We start from the raw sequence: 19,181 nt of genomic DNA, 5'->3' as shown, positions 1-19,181 counted from the left end.
CTCTGTTTGTATGTCTGTTGTGTGTAAAGCTGATTAATAGTAGCTTATCCTATGCCTTAGTAATAAGTGAATAAACCCATATCATAGCAAGACAAAAAAAGACTTGATGAAAATTAATTTAAAAACATTTAATCGTGTTCAAAACTTATTTGAGTTTATAGTGTTAAACACAAAAGAAGATCTTTGGTACCCATTGACTTCCATGATCTTTTTTTCCCTACTATGAAAGTCGATGGGTCACAGCAACCAGCATTCATCAAAATATCTTCTTTTGTGTTGAGCTAAGCTTTAAAACCACTGACCTTTAATCAAATGAGCAAATTGAGCAAGACATCATACTTTTGTATTTGTCATTGGTATAATATCTAACAGGTAATGATTTGATTTTTCCAGGAGGCGATGTTTAAAACCTCGGCAGCATCGGCGTAAAATGCACCTATCATCCACTCTTGAGAGCTCAAAGAGAGACCAGGGCACATCCACTTCTCACCTCAACCTGATCAGTGGTGGACACATGGAGACAGCCTCCTCAACTGGTGATCTCAACAGCTCTCGAGATGACTTCTTTAAACATGGTCCCACCCAAAGACAACACAACTCCAGGACGAATGCTGACTCAAAACGAGGAGAGAGCTTCCCATTGAAAGCTACACGCTCTTCAAACACAGGAACTCGAGATCTGCTTCTTCAGGATGACTACGGCAAAGGTTACAGCTCTGCTGAGGACTCAGATGATCGCAAATACAATCACCATAATGCTAAAGACAACCAGGGCTATTCATCAGACCCACCATCTCCACCTCCACTTTTGCCACCATTTGCCGGCCACTACCAGGATCTCAATCGGGACAGCAAGCCTCCAGAGTATTATGCATCAGCAGGGGATCACCTCAATCGGCCCTCTTCGGTCAATACCCAGCCTGGCCAACTGATCTTCTGTCACTCAATGGAGCAGATGAAAGAGAGCATGTACCACAGCATGGTACCCACATTGGTCATCCCTGCACATTACATGCATCTGTCCTCTGACTTGACAGCTGTGGAGCAGGCAATGGAACGGCAACAACAGCTGCAGCACGATATGGAGGGCATCCAGGTTAGTATGACTCTACCAAGGCAGCAGAATCAAAAGCAACAACAGCAGCAGGCCAGGGCTGATAATGAAGAGGAAGAGTCAGGCAAACAAGCAGATGGATCTTCGGAGGAGAACTGGGGATCAGACCAATCCAGTGCCCCAGTACGTATTCCAGTGCTTTTCAATGATTCAACCATTGCTCAAATGAATGGAGAGCTGCAAGCGATGACAGAGAAGAAGTTGCTGGAGCTTGGGGTGAAGCCACACCCTCGTGCCTGGTTCGTTTCCCTTGATGGCCGTTCAAACTCTCTTGTTAGACACTCCTACATTGAGCTGAGCAATGAAGCCTTGCGTCCACCCATGGGCGCCTGCAATCAAACACTAGACCAGCGTACTGAAGCAATCCCCACGAATTCAGGGAAACCTTCCCACCGAAAATTAAAAGAGGATGGCAAGGTAAAGGAGGGAGGTGAAAGAAAAGCTCATGGTAAAATTTATTCCAAGCTTCCCGTTATTGAAACTCCAGACTCAAGCAGCGAGAGCCATTCAGCCATGTACTCACCTGAGGAGAACTCAACAGCGCCGCTACTTGATGAAACTGCAGAGGTGTCCAAAGGTGGGACGTTCCCGCGTAAAGGCCGCAGCCGAGACAACAGCACCCGTAGTAGTGCCAGTGAGGTCCACCGAGACTCAGTCACCAGTCCTGATGACGATAATGATGACAAAGATGATGACGGAGAGAATAAGAAGAGCCCCTGGCAAAAGCGTGAAGAAAGACCCCTCATGGTGTTTAATGTCAAGTAATGCTGCCCAGGACTGGTTAGGGCATCGTCTTGGCTGTACCCTTCTTTTGCATAGATACTCACTAGTGATGAGGTGTGAGGATACAGAGCTGGAAGAAAGTCTGATGAAAAGCACAATATGAGATATGGCACTTACTTGAGTGATCTGTTTCAACCATCAAGACTAGGTACAAAGAATAAGCACTGAATGCCACCTGCAAAGAAGCATCTGAAGTCGTCACACCCTCTTAGATATCCTTCAGACAGTTTATACACCTGATGTTGTTCTGGCAGTTCATCAGGTCAAAGGGAGTTGAACTGAATCTCAAGATGTTGTCTTGCTTTCTTTGAGGGTTACCCAGTTTTTGTAAGAATGACCATGAGCCATTTTAAAACTAACTTTGGGAAGCAATCCATAAGCCTTAAAGAGCTTTTTCCTTTACTTAAGAAATATAAATGAATATAAATTTGATATGAATGAAACAGAGGGCTGTTGTAAGATTTCCAAGATAAGTTTAGATTACTTTTATTCTAGTGGTTTACTCAAATGTTTTATTTGTTTATATGAGTAATTAGAGCTGAACCAATAAGATGTGTACATTTCACAAACAGGAGTGAAATGGTTGCTGAATAAATGTGTTTATTCTTTGTGACTGATCCTAGTGGTTGACACACAATGACACTGTATTTTGTACTGTTGGTAAAAAGTTCCCCTTTTTTACTTATCTAAAACCAGTGTTGCCATTTTATAAAATATCTTAATCAAACTGTTTGGACTAGGAAAGCTGCTCTTAGATAAGAATAAAAGGTTCTGCTTGCACGCAGAACACATTTTGTACTCTGAATAAGCCTTTCCTGCTGGGTCAGTCCACCAATAGGAATTATATTTTGAGGGACTTACCTTGGACGCCTGTGAAAATGTTTTCTCACTAATCTGTGCTGCCGTGCATCAGGACTTTTGCCATACTTCAGAACCACTTCAACTCAACTCTAACTGTGGAAGTACATTTTTGAACTTTTATGGACTTCTTGTGTGTGACTGAAAATACAGATTGTGCTTTAAATGGATGTGCATGGATGAATTTACTCAAAACAAAACAAAAAATGTACCGAGTATTTTTTTAAAAACAAGTATTGCTTGATTAAGCGCTCTTACTAAACTCTGTGAACCACTTATTTGTAAATAACACATTAGTAAATTTACACTCTCACTTGAGTCTTATGATGTCTAATTTTTAGTTAACGTTGGCCTCTGGTTACCAGCAACGATGATGTCATGTGATTTCTTTAGTGAGCTACATCATTATGGACTTTAAAGGAGTCAAATTACATTAGAATATGTTATATTATTTATAGTATATTAATTAGGATGTCACAGTGCTGCAGTGGGGATCGCCTCACAGTAAGAAGGTTGCTGGTTCGAGCCTCAGCTGGGTCAGTTGGCATTTCTGTTTGCATGTTCTCCCTGTGTTTGTGTGGATTTCCTCCGGGTGCTCAGGTTTCCCCCACAAGTCCAAACACATGCACTATAGGTGAATTAGGTAAGCTAAATTTTCCGTAGTATATGTGTGTGAATGGAAGTGTATGGGTGTTTCCCAGTGATGGGTTGCAGTTGGAAAGGGCATCCGCTGCATAAAACAAGTATGTGGCGACCCCTAATTAATAAAGGGACTAAGCCGAAATAAATGAATGAAAAAATACATTAATTAATATTATATTATATATTACATGAGCACATTTAAATGTGCACATCACCACGTCTAAAACTGAAATTAACCGAGCAGTTCGGAGAGCTTTCTTATTTTTTGCTTTGATTTAACAAAATAAATATTTTTATTAAATATGTCTACATATGACTAAGCATTTGTCTTGTGGATGTGGGCTAAATGGGCAGTCACTAGGTGGCACAAGGTTACAAGGATTTGTAATTTTAAAATTAAATTAAAGACCTAAGACGGGTTCTTATTATTTTTGAGAATTCTGCACAGTTCACGTGTTCCCGGTGTGATCAACACGTGATTTAAATGCATTTCTCCATCATAAACACAAGAGTGACTACTGAAGCTTCTGACGGGCACGTGGTCGGCGACGCGCATAAGTATCCTCGAGAGTGCGCATCGAGCTTGACAGCATAATGCGCGCTCTCGTGTTCCCCCGGATGCGTGTTTACTCAGTCTCCTCTCTCCACCCTTGAAATGAGAGAGGTACGAAGTGGAAGGGACATCGTTTTGCAAGAATATTTCCACCAACGGATAGCCAGGGACGAAGCGCGGAGAGTCAAGGTGTAGCTCAAGGATACATTGATTCCACGCCAAGGTCAATTATCCCTCTCTCTCTAAAAAAAACTTCAGACACGGAGAAATCACGAACCTGTGAGGATGGATCAGGCATACGGGGCTGGAAAGGCAGGCGGCACCTTCGATCCAATTACTTTCTTTCAACAACCGCAGACAATTCTGCGAATAGTATCTTGGGTGAGTGAGATTCTGCTAATTGCATAATTTAAGCGCGAGCCCGAGTGTCATGTGATGACGCGTTAACGCTAGTAAAGCTTTGCCGCCCAAATGCACAATCTCTCGTTAATCTGCACGCTCTCAATTTATTTTTACGGTTTGTATTTCTTTTTTTGTTATTAGTTAACAAAGGCAAATAAAAATAGAGAACAGGGTGATTTAAAAAAATCAATCCTTGAGTAAGCTAAAGCAGTGTCTTCATCGTAATTCTATTATTTAACAAGTTTAAAACATCAGTCATATTTATATTGTATGGCAGTTGATCAATTAAACATGGATATCTTGTATTGTAATATTTCACATTTAAAAATAAATTACATCTATTTGGGATAATTGATGCTGATACATCAATTCCTACAACGGACAATTAAGATTGAAATAAATAAATAAAAAGTTATTATGCAGCTCCTTTGTTAATTTGTTAAATTTATTTTAACTTCATATATTTATTAAGGAAAAAGCATCAATTTCAGGGCTAATTTGAGATTTGAAAAGCTATAGAAATGTGATAATATTCATAAATGTTGTATTAATCTAGCTGGCAATGTTTGCTGTCATGTTAACTAAGCAATCTTTGATCGTTTCCTCAGATCTGGATTGAATCAATTAACTTTTGATTGCTAAATATTTGGCTCCTGCGTGAATGAGCATGCGTGCACTATTTGCTGATAAAAACATTTTGTGTAGAGACACATGGTGAGGGGGTGGTGGGAGATTATAAGAGGGTGGCTGTGGTGGGGGAGGGTGGGCAGGTGTCCGAAGCTCTGATTAAGTCACAACTATGTAATAGGTAATGTCATTTAAGATTCAAATAATTTAACAGCCTGTTTTTGCTGCTATGATGGCTTTGTAATAATATAAACAACAGACTAAGGTCTCGTTGCTCCTTTTATTAAACATATTCATTATAATAATAGATTTATTTTAATCTAATTAAATATATAAAATAATATTTTTTAAGGGGTGGCAAAGTGGGTGGTGCTGTCTCCTCACAGCAAGAAGGTTGCTGGTTTGAGCCTCGGCTGGGTCAGTTGGCATTTCTGTGTGGAGTTTGCATGTTCTCCCCGTGTTTGCGTTGGTTTCCTCAGGGTGCTTTAGTTTCTGCCACAGTCCAAAGACATGCAGTAGAGGTGAATTGGGTAAACTAAATTGTCAGTAGTGTATTTGTGTTGATGATTGTGTATGGATGTTTACCAGTGAAGAATTTCAGTTGGAAGTGCATCCGTTGAGTAAAGCATATGCTGGATAAGTTGGAGGTTCATTGTGGTGACCCCAGATTAATAAAGGGACTAAGCTGAAAAGAAAATTAATGAATTAATGAATGAATGAATATTAGCTTTATTAACAGATTTATTTCGATGTAATTAATTATGTATAATTTTAATTTTATTTTATTTTAAGTTCGTCATTTGAAATTCTTCTGTAATTTTAAGTATTTAATGTTTTTGAATTCATTTTTAAATAGATTTCAGTTTTTATTTTAATTTATTAGTTTATTACATTTATTTATACATTTATTTTAATTATCACCATTTTAGTCAGAGGGAAATCAAGACATAACCCTTTTGATCTTCTCAGTTTGTGTGTTTTTTATATTATTATTAATTTCACAGTTGTTTAGCACAGATAAGTTTTGTTTCATAATTACAGAAATGTCCACTATGGTAATTATTTATAAATTGAAATTAGTAATTACTATTAGCAATTAGTAAATATCTTGAGTTTTTAAAAACTAAGTCTTTAAAACGTGTTTGCAGTTTTTGCCGCCTAATCACTTATATTTGGCAAGGCAACATTTAAAAGTTAAAATCTTTTCATAATTAAAAGGCATGACAAAAGTTTTTCATTTTAAAAGAGAACAGTTTCATGCTAAGTTTATAAAATCTAATTTAATTTTATTGCCCCTTTAGTTCAATTAGCATGTTGTTTTTAAGTTAACAACACTGATACAAATATAAAATTTAATAGTTTAATAAAAGATTACAAATGTTTAAACATTTAAGTAATTATAAACAACTGGAAAACTCATGGAAATTCTATGTTTAAAGGTGTGGTATACTTTTATTAAATAAACGTGACAAAACATGACATTGTTTAGGAGCTTTAATTATATCACAGATCCATGTTAGCAGGTAAGAATGTAATAATTACTTAAATGTGTTTCCTCTGAGCATCCTGAGTTCAGTAGTGTGAGTTTAAGGTGAGATTTCTGTTTGAGGCGAGTTAATGAGACAACCAACTGTTGCTTTGGCATTATGCTAGTGGGTACATGTGCAGTTTCAAGATGGAAAGAAGGTGTTTGTCGGATTCATACTCTGATTGGCTGAGTGATGCTGCTGCGTTGGCATGACAACTATCTGAGACCACAGACTGAATACCAACACGCTCACAATGAGAAAAATAGATAAACAGAAAGGCACTAATGGGATTGTCTCTGGAATTTTTCTGAACCATTCAGGTATCCTGTGTCATATATACACTCACGTACACACTGACTGTAAAGCTTAGTGCTCAAATCCCAAAAATTTTCATTTATTCATTCGTTTGTTCGTTCATTCATTCATTCATTCATTCATTCATTTATTAATTTGTTAATTTTCTTAATTATTGATGAATCTTAATGAATTTAAATAATCAAGGGTCACCACAGCGGAATGAACTGCCCACTTATCCAGCATATGTTTTAAGCAGCGGATGCCCTTCCAGCTGCAACCCAACTTTGGAAAACACCCATACACTTTTGCATTCACAGTCATATACTACGGCCAATTTAGCTTATTCAATTCACCTACAGCAATTGTGTTCGTTCTGTCGAGGAAATCGGAGCACTTGGAGAAAACCCACGCGAAAACGAGAGAACATGTAAACTCCACACAGAAATGCCAACTGACCAAGCTGAGGCTCGAACTAGCAACCTTCTTGCTGTGAGGCGATCGTGCTACCCACTGTGCCAGCATGACACCCATCAGACCTTTTTTTATCAATTAATTAATACATTTTTTTTTTTGCATACCTATTTACATCGTTGTTTTAAATGTGGCCAAAATCAGATTTCCAGTGTGAACTGATCTTGGTCCTAAAGTGACCCACATTCACCCACAGTCTTTGCAGGCAATGGCTGTGCATTTTGTGAACTATAAATTGTTTTGCTAATTATTTAGCATAGTGCTAATTAGGACTGTGCAATTAATTGTAATCGAATCGCAATCATGATATGAAACGCTACGATTAGCTAATCGCAAAAGGCTGCTATATGAAATATACGTAATGTCTAACTTCCCCCACCCAGAGCAAATGCGGTACAGTCTTGTGTGACAGTCTTACTAGCCAATTAAGTAAGCAAACTTTCGTTCTGCCCAATCAGAATTGCGGAAAGCCCACAATAAAACAAACAAGCTGGATGATGGCGCCTGCATTAATAGAAAAAATTCATATCAAAGAAAAACAGCATGTCAGTAATATGGGAATATCTTAGTTTCAAAGTAGCAGATACCAAACAAAAACATTTCATTTGTAAGAGCTGTTGCGAATTGTTGCCACAGGAGGAGGAAATACAACAACCAGCACCTAAAAAAGCACCACAGGTGGCTATATGAGGCTAAAAAGTCAACTAAAAGTATTGCTAATGACACTCAATCTAGTAGCCAGCAAAAGCAAAGTACAATTTGAGAGTTCTTTGTAGCTGTTACACCATATAAAAAAAACCTCATGAAGGCAGCAGGAGATGACTAACACCATAACTCCAGCTGTTTGCTCTAGTGAAAAAATTGTGTTTAATTTCTAAATATTTATAAATAAATTTGAAGAAAAAAAGGTTCTTTACTTCTTTTTTTTTCTTTTTTGAGCTTCTAAAAGAAAATACATATATAACTTACACAATCTCTCATACAGAAAGAGACTTAAACATCTTGCATACACTGTAAAATCCGTAATTTTACATTTGATTTCTGGCAGCTGGGGTGCTGGAAAAAGGGTAAAATAAAGGCCAATAAAATTACAGAAATTTACTGTAAAATAACAGGTTGAATTACAGAAATTTAAATTGAAGGAAATTTCTGTAATTTAAGGTCCGTTATTTTAAGGTAAATTTCTGTCATTTAACAGCCGCTATTTTACAATTTTTTTCAATGGTTATTTCCCAGCTGCCGGAAATAAACTGTAAAATTACGGATTTTTTTTACAGTGTATGCTTTGTATTTTCTTCCTTTAAACAACAACTATAAACCGTAAAACATGGGGAGCTACAAATCCTTTAAAAGATCTCCTTTAAAGAAGAAAATATGTATATTTAGACACATTTTTATTACATTTTACAATTTTATTACTTTTAAAAGTTACATTTCAAGAAAAATCTGGGCAAATTGGTGAAATATACTCAATCCATTTACTCCAAATTAGTTTTCCGTCTGTATTTTTTCCATGACATATAGTGTGCACTGTATCATTCCATTCTTCAATTATAGCTGACTCTAGTTTTAACCAATGTGTTTGTAATTACTTTTTTACTAGTTGCCAGAATAAATAACTGTTTTTTGTCATCTATATTTATATTGCCTAAATAGAAGATTCACAAGTGAAAGCAATATCTACTTCAAAAATGGCATCTAAATGTATTTTTATCTCTTTCCAATAAGGTAATCATGTTTCAACCATAGTTTTAAGTTATACAATGTTTAACTATATATTTTTGTCAGTTTAATTGATGCGAGTTGAGATTTGATTTCAGTAAGAAATTTAAGGCAGCAAGATTTTTATTTACAGTGTAGGAATAAGCAGTTTATTATTTCCCCCTAGTCACCAAACTGTATTCAGTCAGCATCTAAAAATCCAAATTTAGTATCTCAACAACTAGTTCAGTCCAAAATAATTCATTCAGTTTGAACCAAAAATCAATTCAAAAGACCTGACCCAAAAGCATGGTTTGTTCTTAATGACAGAATTCTTCATTATAATATTTTAACACACAGCTTGTCTGTTAGTGATTTCTGTTTTTTTATATTATAGTCAAAAGCCCTGCCAGCCCTCTCTTTACAATGCGGATGTGATGCTTTTAAATATAGCACAGTCATTTTACTGTAGTCTGTTACTGGACTAATGGCACATCCGAATACTGCTGCAGGGTCACATACTCTCCATCTCTCTCCATATGTCCACCTTTTTTTTCCTGCACAGTCATTACGTCAAGGAGGAAAATATAGTTTGCAGAGCCTCTTTATCCCTCTAACAGTGTTATTGCAGTGTGTGATTCATTTATTTACCGCCAGGATTTTCCCTTGTCTGGTTGTGATATTCTGGCAATGGATCATGCTTAACTCAGGGATTTAATTCTAATCCATATTTATACGATCTTCCACTCTTATTGTGGATTTGTACCCGTATTCAATTTATAAGAAAGTACATTAATAATCAGTATTGAGCAGAATATAGCACGTTTAATGCAACAATACATATTATATTTATAAAAATAATCTATACCAACTTCTTTTTTTTCATTACAGAATTTTAGGGCTGGGCTATATGGCAAAAATGCAATCTCGATAACTATTCTCGCTAACGTTAACGATATACAGATGTGGCTACTGAGAACGCGCTTTCTTCACGCATAGTGCTGCAATTTGTCTCATTTAGTACTGCAGCAGCAAAGGCCGCCTTTTCATTTGAGAAAAAAACAAACATTTTTGTGCTTTACGCAATAGTACAACTGGTGCAAGGAACAACAGCTTTTCCGTTGACTTTCAGTTGTCGATTTTTTTTTGTCACATTTAATAGGTGTGTTTGTGCATAAAACATGTGCGTTTAGATGCATGTATTTGTGTGTGAGAGACTGGGCAAAAAATGTATTGATTCAGCTCTGTCGATGCCGTGAGCGGCTGGGTTTCTTTATTTATTTTGGAAATAATGAATACATATTTGTTTTCACATATGAATACTACAGAAAGACATAAAACTTTACAAATTACGTGTCCACTTTTGAGGACTCTTTTCATAGATCTAGATAAAATAGCCTATAAGCTATAGTGACATCATTTAATCATTCATTCATTCATTTTCTTTTTGGTTTAGTCCTTTTATTAAACTGGGGTCGTCACAGCGGAATGAACCACCAACTTATCTAGCATATGTTTTATGCAGCGGATGCCCTTCCAGCTGCAACCCATCTCTTGGAAACATCCATTCACACTCATACACTACAGACAATTTAGCCTACCCAATTCACCTGTACCGCATGTCTTTGGACTGTGGGGGAAACTAGAGAACCAGGAGGAACCTGCAAACTCCACACAGAAACGCCAACTGACCCAGCCGAGGCTCAAACCAGCAACCATCTTGCTGTGAGGCAACAGCACAACCTACTGCGGCACAGCGTCACCTGAAATCATTTAAGATATACAAATATCGTATGTAATAAAAGCATTAAATAAACCAATATAAAACAAACAAAAGTTATAACGATTTAGTAATATACAGTATAATATAAATATATTAAGCTGTTTTAAGACATTTTGAACTTTAATTTTACAAACGGCCTATCTGAATTTTTTTTTTTAGATATTTTCTAAAATCAATAAACAACGGAGGAGTATATTATAATTTTTTATTTTATAATAGCATTTATAAAGTATTTGGATACGATGATGCTTATCAAATATTAAAAGAAAAGTAAAAGAGCTTTTTTTTTTTTTTTTACAAATGGATTGGAAAAAATTGCTGGTATAAATGTGTTCTATGAGTGTTTGTTTTTATATAAAGTGGTAAAATTTAAAAATAAAATTAATCATTGCTACAAAGTAAACAAATCGTTTGTTACAACATCAAAACCCAGCTCTGCAAAGGTGAAACAAATGATGACAAAGATGTCAAAAAGGGCTAATTTTGCAGTGTGGGAAAATGTACAGCAAGCTGACAGGGAAAATGACGAGGTCAGTCGCTACATTAAAACTGCTGTCATGGAAAATGGAATGTTTTTTTTTCTGACTGGTGGTCGAATATGAACAAACAATCCTACCTAAAACTTGTTAAACTTTGATTTCAGAACTTTTTTGATTTTTGATTTTTAAACTTCCAGATTTAAATGAATGCCCCAACAATGACTAAAGCCACAAAAAATAGTGTGTGCATAAAATGACGTAACATATTTTCGGCTGATAAATTTTCTTTGGCCAAAATACGATACATCTCTAATATCAGCACACTTTAGATTCTCATGTAGCACATTTCTGATGTGTGTTAGATCAATACAGAGTAAAAAAAGACTCCAGAGTTTTTCATTGTTTTTGATATTAATTTTATCATGATTCAATATAATTGCGTATATTTGCCCTAATTTTAATATATGAAAAATTCCACAATGAGACTATTGCCCGGTCTAGACTATCCAATCTCTAAGTGCTATAGGACAGAATAATCGATTTTATTTTTTATGTATTTCTTATATCGTGTTTCATAGTGGACAACGCTGACAGAAAATATAGTATGTTTCATATGTTTTGGTCCTTCACAATGGATTTCGTTGATCAACTCTCTTCCATATATGGCTTTCAAAAATGGCAAAATGGAAGACCGATGACGCTATTGTAGCTGCTAGGTGAAATTATACAATGGTAAAAAGTTTAGTGGAGATTTTCCAACAATATTCTGAACAATGATGATTTTTCTGACAACAGATGGTGTGTTCAAGTCATGTGGAATAATAAAATGTTTTTAAAAGTTGAATGCTCATCATGAACACACACAAGTCATAAATACAAGTAGGAAACTTTTCTTTAACCTTTGAGTTTCTGAGTTGGTGGTATGTCAATCAGAAACAGCAGAATCACTGATCTGTAATAGAGAATTATATATACTAGGGCTGGGCAATTAATCGAAAAGTAATCAAATTCGATATTCAGAACCAATAATCGATCAAAATCTCTTACTGCGTGTGGAGTCATGTGTATTTTAAAATCAAGTAATGCACCCTTCATTCAAAAATTTCTCACTTGTAATATGTGAGCATATTTACTGTACAAAGCAGTGAACTTTATAAGGGCAAAAAATTAATAAATAAAATAGTCGTTCATTAATCGTCATTGAGTTAAAATGTTCAATTAGTTGAGGTTTTGATTTTTGGCCAAATCCCCCAGCCCTAATAGATACCATTATATATTGTTATGTATAGACCAGTGGGTGGAATTCATGGATGCAAAAGTCAACTCTTGTGGGTAGTCAGAGACAAAACATAACTGATGTGAATTATTTGCTGTTCACTTTCTATCTATTGTAGTTTATCAAGAGTATGTACAACTTGAATGCACCTCATGTTGTTTTAAGACTTGTCAACTTGTAGGTAGAAACGTCCCAGGAGGACTTGTTTACTGCAAAACACAAGTACAAATCACTTTGCTTCAGTAGATATTTTTACACGTTTATTTTCATAAATATCCCTTGCTAGTTTGGTCTTCTCAATGATATTACACAAAAAGATGGCAAGGAGTGATTAATTGGTAATCGATATGTAGACTAATGTGTATGGTAGAAACAACATAAGAATTTAGCAATCAAAGTCACTACTGTAACAAACAAAATTATTGTCTAGACTACCCAACATAAAATAAAAGTATAGATGCAAAGGAATCACTATTGAATCTGTTCATCAAAATAAGACGTTTAAACTGATTCACCCCTGCAGGCACAGGATTTCAGATTGACATTGTACCCCAACGTCGTGGGACTTTAAATTTTGCTTAAAAATCAAAATCGTGTTGATGCCAGTGTCAAACGTTGGACAGATTGCATTTTGGTCACCCTCCAACCCAACCTAAAAACCACCAAATATCTGTGTCTAATGATGTTACAGGGGTTTTTTTTTTTGGAGGGGATTGACCCACATAATTAAGGCTTGATCCCCCCTAAGGACGTCAAAACAAGATGTATGGGGGGTCCCTTTGAATCTAAAAAAAGTTCTCTCTGATCTGTATTTTAAATAATAAAGTTAATAATTATATTAATAGATATCCATTTAACCACCCCTATACTGTATCATACTATTGTGAATGCATAATCACGCCAGTCCATCTATATACTGTATGCGAGAAAAAAGTCATTCAACAACCTGAAACTAGCAGATTTAGATCACCGATAGACACCGTAAGAGTTCACAGGACTGATTTCTCATAAAATAGGTGTTTGTTTCTACATACAGCCTAAAGTAAGTAAAGTCAAATTAGATGCATAGTTTGTAAAGTTTGACCTAAAGTAAGGCGAAAATAGCTAATCAGGTCAGAATACACTATATAGCCTATTCCACTAAACACTGAAAATGTAAATATATTTTATTAATAAATTAGATGTCAATTAAATAAATACATACATTTGATTTACTAAAGCATGTATTACACAAAGTACTGAAAATGTTGACCCCCGATCATCAATGTATAATGCACACACGGGTTACAGCTTGACATTGTGTGAACGTTACCACTATGATGTCTATCAGCATTTGTCTCTGAAAATCCAGGGTGGGTGGGGGGGGGGGGTGTCTAGGTGTTTGGGTTGAGGTGTCTGAATAACACACCTGAGTAACTGTACTATGCACCAGGTGAATTTAGTTTTCCGGGAGAAATAACAAAACAGGAGTATGGCGGGAGATGGGTCTGAAATACAGGACTTTCATTGGTAAAACGGGAGTGTTGGCAGGTATGTCTATTAGATGTTAAATTTTGGTTGACATACCTGATGAATAAATATCAGTATGTCAAGTCAATATGACATTGGCTTATGATTTTGGCTCGACTTTCAATTTTGGTCACTTACAACAACCAAATATCAACGTCATTTGACATCGTTATTAGACGTCAAAATAACATACATTGAATTTTGGAAATCTGACGTTACGACCTAAATCTAACCTAATATTAACGTCTTATGATGTTGTGTGCCTGCTTGGACTAATCATATAAGAATATCAATTTCAATATATCTAAGAATATAATCAGTAAATTTACTATTTTCATTTCATTAGAGGAACTATTATTATATCTTTGCCATGAAATATGCTATTACAAAGAGTGACTGCCGGTGCAGCAATGTAATTTAATTGAATATTCCTGTTTATATCGCAGCAGGCCTACTGCTCCCTGTATGACTGATGTTTGTAAGTGTCTTATTCTTGTTTCTTCAGTCTGTGTTGCTGTATGGACGCATGACCTCTAAATGCTGTAATGCATTTGTCATATGTTGACTGTGTGAGGGAGAGCTTGGATGTATAGGTGGTCTTCATCTGTAGTCTTATGACTCAGTCTCTCTCTCTCTCGTGATCTCTCTTTCCCCGCGTAGTGAACACAAGGTCAGGGAGATTAAAAGCGAGGGATTGGAGGGGGAGGGGAGAGAGAGAGAGAAAGGCAAAGCTTTGCAGGCATGTAACAGACTGAAAAAAGAGAGAAAGATGACATGTCTTTTTAGTGGCGAAGAAGACACCCTTTTAACAAAAGCTTAAATTATCCAGACTTAAGACTTTCTGACTTCTGTCGAGCACAAAGAAGACATGAAGTGGTTGCTCTTTTCAAAGCAATTATAATAAATTGATGCAAGCATCAAAATGAATGAAAAAGCAACGTTAAAGCATTTAAAGGGGATATATATACTCACCGGCCACTTTATTAGGTACACCTTACTAGTACAGGGGTTGGCCATTTGATCAGTGAACTCATTGTCAGTTTCAAGAAACCAGTCTGAGATAATTCACGCTTTGACATGGCGTGTTCTGCTGCTGGAATTAGCCATCAGCAGATAGGTACACTTGTGGTCGTAAAAGGTTTACCTAATATAGTGGCCGGTCAGTGTATGTACATTGTATGTATTAACCACTTTTCCTTATTGCAAGTGTGTGAGCAGCTTAAAACAAATATAGTCTCTGAAAGCCTGTAGGCTGATTTGTATGTGAAAGTATGTCAAGGAGCATTTTTGCTGGTAATATTTAATGGCTCTGACATCTATGTGTGCTTCTAAGAGTCGCTCTTTCTTTCAACTGATATTGGCCTTGGCGGTATATTAGTCAAAGACTACCTTAAAGTGACTTTAATGCCCAGATGCACAGAAATTAGTCAACATTTTTGCAGATGAACTTATTGCATATGCATTAAGCTGGGCATACACTGTGATTTTGAGCCAAAAACTGACTTGTTCGGGATCCTTTTTGATTTGGGCCTAATTTCAGCTTTGTCATGCTGTGTTCATTCAGTGTACAGAGGAAACAGAGAAGCAATTAAACTCTTGATCAGCAATCCGAAGGTTTTCTGAAGGAATCGTTTAACCCAGAACTACAAACCAATTGAGTTGAACTCAGTGTTTGTGCGCGAAAACAGAAGCAGACACACACTGACAGGTTCACGGAGGGTACAATGGTGCAAAATTTAAAATGTATATTCCAGAATACATGGAAACAATTAAAAGTGTGTGATATTCTGTTCATGTATTTGTGAGATACAGATCTGACAAGGAAAAATATATATAATTTGTTGTGGTTTTTAAATTAACAAGCTTTACAATCCTTCCCATTGGGTGCCATAAATACATTGTATGCTGGTTTGCCAACCACTATTAAACCAAAAAGAAGAAGAAGCAGGTGTTATGTGTTTTCAAGCCACTGCTGAGCAAACGGACCCTATAGTGTAAGCACATCTGTTGCAAGCTTTCCCTTTACATCGCATACAATGTTCCTGTACATTTTGAGTTGATACCATGTTGAAGTTGCACAGTGTACGACAAGCTTTATAGAATTTTTACTTTCAGATGCAATATTTATGTCAGGACATTATTTCAAGAGTTTCCACTTGGATATGCTTGGCACTTATAGCAGGTTTGGCATGCTGTCCCGGGCGAGAACCCTGAGCTCGGAGATATTTGAGCCCAGGGCTCCCGCCCGGTCTAGAAGCATATCAGGAGAACCGAGATCAGATAGGTCTCGATCACTCCCCCTTTAAAAGGGGAGAAAAAAAAAGGAGGAGATGGGGTGGAAGGGGGGATTCTTCCAAAACGAAGATAGAGCAAAAAGGAGAAAGTGATCCCTTTATATTAAGCTAGGATCATTCTGATTGGATTTTACTGATTACGGATGAGTGGCCAGCGGTGCACAATCATATCACGTGCTCCTCTCGAAATTAGTTTATGAAACTTCACTTAAAATGACTCATGCAACAAAATTCATTAAGGCTTGCGGTAATCTATTTCTTTGCACCATCACTCAACACCTCAATAAAAGCAAGTTACAACCTATTTTCTAGATTACACACACCTTATAATAGGGATGGGACGATAACCAAGGTTTTCAAGGTATACAGCGGTTTGGAATAGTAAAGGTTTTAAAACCGCCAAAATGTTCTGCTATACCATTCTTAAGGTATGTGTAAGATTTTTTTTTAACTATGTCTCATTTTGTTAGGACAACAGTATCTCCTGCAGAAAAGATATACAAAGATGCCATTTTAAATTGTAAAGAAATCAGTGTTTTTGAAACTAATGAAGACAGCAGAAGTTAATGATTCATTTGAATTATTTAGCCTGACATGTTTACTGCTCTAAAATATTATAAATGTTTCTTAAAATAAAATATATTGTGTTCAAGTGGGAAAAAAAGATTTTAAAAGAATATATTTTTAGAGCAGTAATCAAAATATACCGTGTGATCTTTTTATCCAAGGTTATCATATCATCACAATAACCGACCCATGCCTACCTGATTATCATTGCCTCTATTTGTTTGAATCCCTGTGCTTATTTGTGCTGCTCTTGGTAGATTGTATTGGTCATAGTAAAATTGAGCTGTTTCAAATGTATTCGCAGTACTGTATATTTTGCCCCCAGGTCTTAAGCCATCTGATGCTTTGTGTAAAGCCCCGTTCAGACTACACACTTTATTTTGTCGGTCACTGTGTCAGATTATGTGATTTGTCTTGGTAATATTTTGATATGTTGTGAATACCGAACATGCCAGACTACACATTGCTTTGTGAACAATCATTTTATGAAGTCTTTGACATGCATTCTGTTTACCAGGAAGCCGCATACATTATAGATGTCCATGCAATTGTCTATTGAGTGTTTCCCAAAGAAGCAGTTTCCTCCATATTTATATAAACAGTAGATTGAAGTAGATTGATTCTGTGCCAGCAATGGTTGTAAACAAAGCAGCCCTGTGTTCACAAATGCTAATGCTACTTAATTAAAATGAATACAAACTTTCAGTAGACTGCGAGTTACCTTCAAAGATACGCTTCCTACGCATTGCAACAAAAATGTGTTTGCCAGTTCATCTTGTATAAAATTTCCTGCTCTGCATTCTGTATGAGAGTATAATAAATGATTGGGCAACATCATCATGTCCAACTCATTGTGGACAACTGAAAAAAAAGTAACATCTAGATGTTCGGTGTTGATGTTGTGAAGAGTCACACATGTGGCATGTGTTGTCTTTATTATGACATAATACACAAGAAGAAACTATTGAATTGACACATATTTGTTGACACCCTACATCAACCAAATTGCATTTTTTCTACAAACCAGATTGGGCCAGTGGTTCAGATTTTTACTTGCCCTGCTTAAATTGTCTCTGGCCAGCTATTTCTCAGCCACATATTTTATATGTGTTAAAATCCAAATATATTTGTAATCCATTTTTATCCAGCTTAACTTTTCTGTAAATACAACTGACAATTAAAAATTACAAGTGTGATGTAACTAAATTTGAAATTTGATTATGTGTGTGTGTGTTTATATATTTTATAAGCGAAAATGTGCACTTTAATTTTGACATCGTCACCAAACATACATCAGACTTTCTCATACATAGACTTATTTCAGTTGTCAAGTTTTGTAAATCTCTACTGAATAAATCTCTTAAAAATAATGTTGGCTAGCATTATGCATTATAGACTTAAATTATAGAGAAAAATAAGTGATAAAATGAGACTGCAGTCAGATCATAAAGCAGATCAATGTTGATCTTTTTTTCGAGGTGTCGGAGCAGAAATCAGCAAAACAACAGACCTAATACAAAATATTACATGATTAAAATATGGAAAAATTATCAGATGGTAATTTTTGTCAATTTTCCTAAAGGATAAACAGCTTTCACTTTCAGATTCGACACACATTTTCTGGTAGAAATGAAATCCTGCCCTACTCATAATTCTCTCATCATACACAACTATAATACACTGTATTATAGCCTGGTTCATTAGTTTGTTGGATCGTTTTGCTTTCTCACTACTATCGATCCACTCCAGAGTTCGTTTCAATTGAGTGTAGACCACCTCATTCAGGCGATCTCGGACCGATTGATTTGGTGCGGATCCAAGCGTCATTGTAGGATTCACATATGCCAAACGAACCACACTAACTGAGCAAATAAGACAGCTTCTGAAACAAATGTCTTGGTTTGAAAGCACCCTAAGACTGTATTTGCATGCAATGCAACCAAACTAAATTTTACTGACAAGGCAGCACTGTCTACTGTCCCGAGTGTCCTGCACGCTGGCCCCAGGCCATCGGGCAGTCCTTTTTCTCGAGCCCTAATAGAGCTTAAGAGACAATATTCACTTTGACTCTAGAACTGGATCAGTCCAACTTCGTCAACACATCATTCAGTTTGAACCAAAGATCAATACAAAAGACCTGACCCAAAATAATCATTTGTTTCCAATGACAGAATTCTTATTTTTAACTGATGTAAGCCTCACGGCTATGCACTATAAGTTACATTTATTTTGTTGTAGGCTTGCTCTGTCATTGTCCTGCCCCCTATCTATCCAAACAACCAGCTACACGAACACC

At 36.2% G+C, this 19,181-nt stretch overlaps 2 protein-coding genes across 4 annotated transcripts in view; both read left to right on the top strand.

Moving 5' to 3' along the window:
* Positions 1–3,068, top strand: part of fam171a2a (family with sequence similarity 171 member A2a) — a 67,159-nt gene extending 64,091 nt beyond the window's left edge. The window contains exon 8 of the mRNA XM_679189.9: positions 394–3,068. Coding sequence (XP_684281.2) covers positions 394–1,879 — 1,486 coding nt within the window. The 3' untranslated portion in view covers positions 1,880–3,068. The remainder of the gene's footprint in view (positions 1–393) is intronic.
* Positions 3,069–3,982: 914 nt separating this feature from the next.
* The window catches only part of syngr1a (synaptogyrin 1a), a 28,754-nt gene continuing 13,555 nt past the window's right edge, over positions 3,983–19,181 (top strand). For all 3 annotated transcript variants that reach the window (XR_012399075.1, NM_001006067.1, XM_005171578.6), the window contains 1 exon segment: positions 3,983–4,331. Coding sequence is in view for 2 of the 3 variants with exons in the window: in NM_001006067.1 (NP_001006067.1) it covers positions 4,236–4,331 (96 nt within the window). In the remaining variant the exon portion in view is untranslated.

The sequence above is a fragment of the Danio rerio genome, chromosome 3, assembly GCF_049306965.1.
Source record: "Danio rerio strain Tuebingen ecotype United States chromosome 3, GRCz12tu, whole genome shotgun sequence".
NCBI classification, from domain to species: Eukaryota; Metazoa; Chordata; class Actinopteri; order Cypriniformes; family Danionidae; genus Danio; species Danio rerio.
The sequence above is the reverse complement of the archived record's forward strand: the minus strand, read 5'-3'. Positions and strand labels throughout refer to the sequence as shown.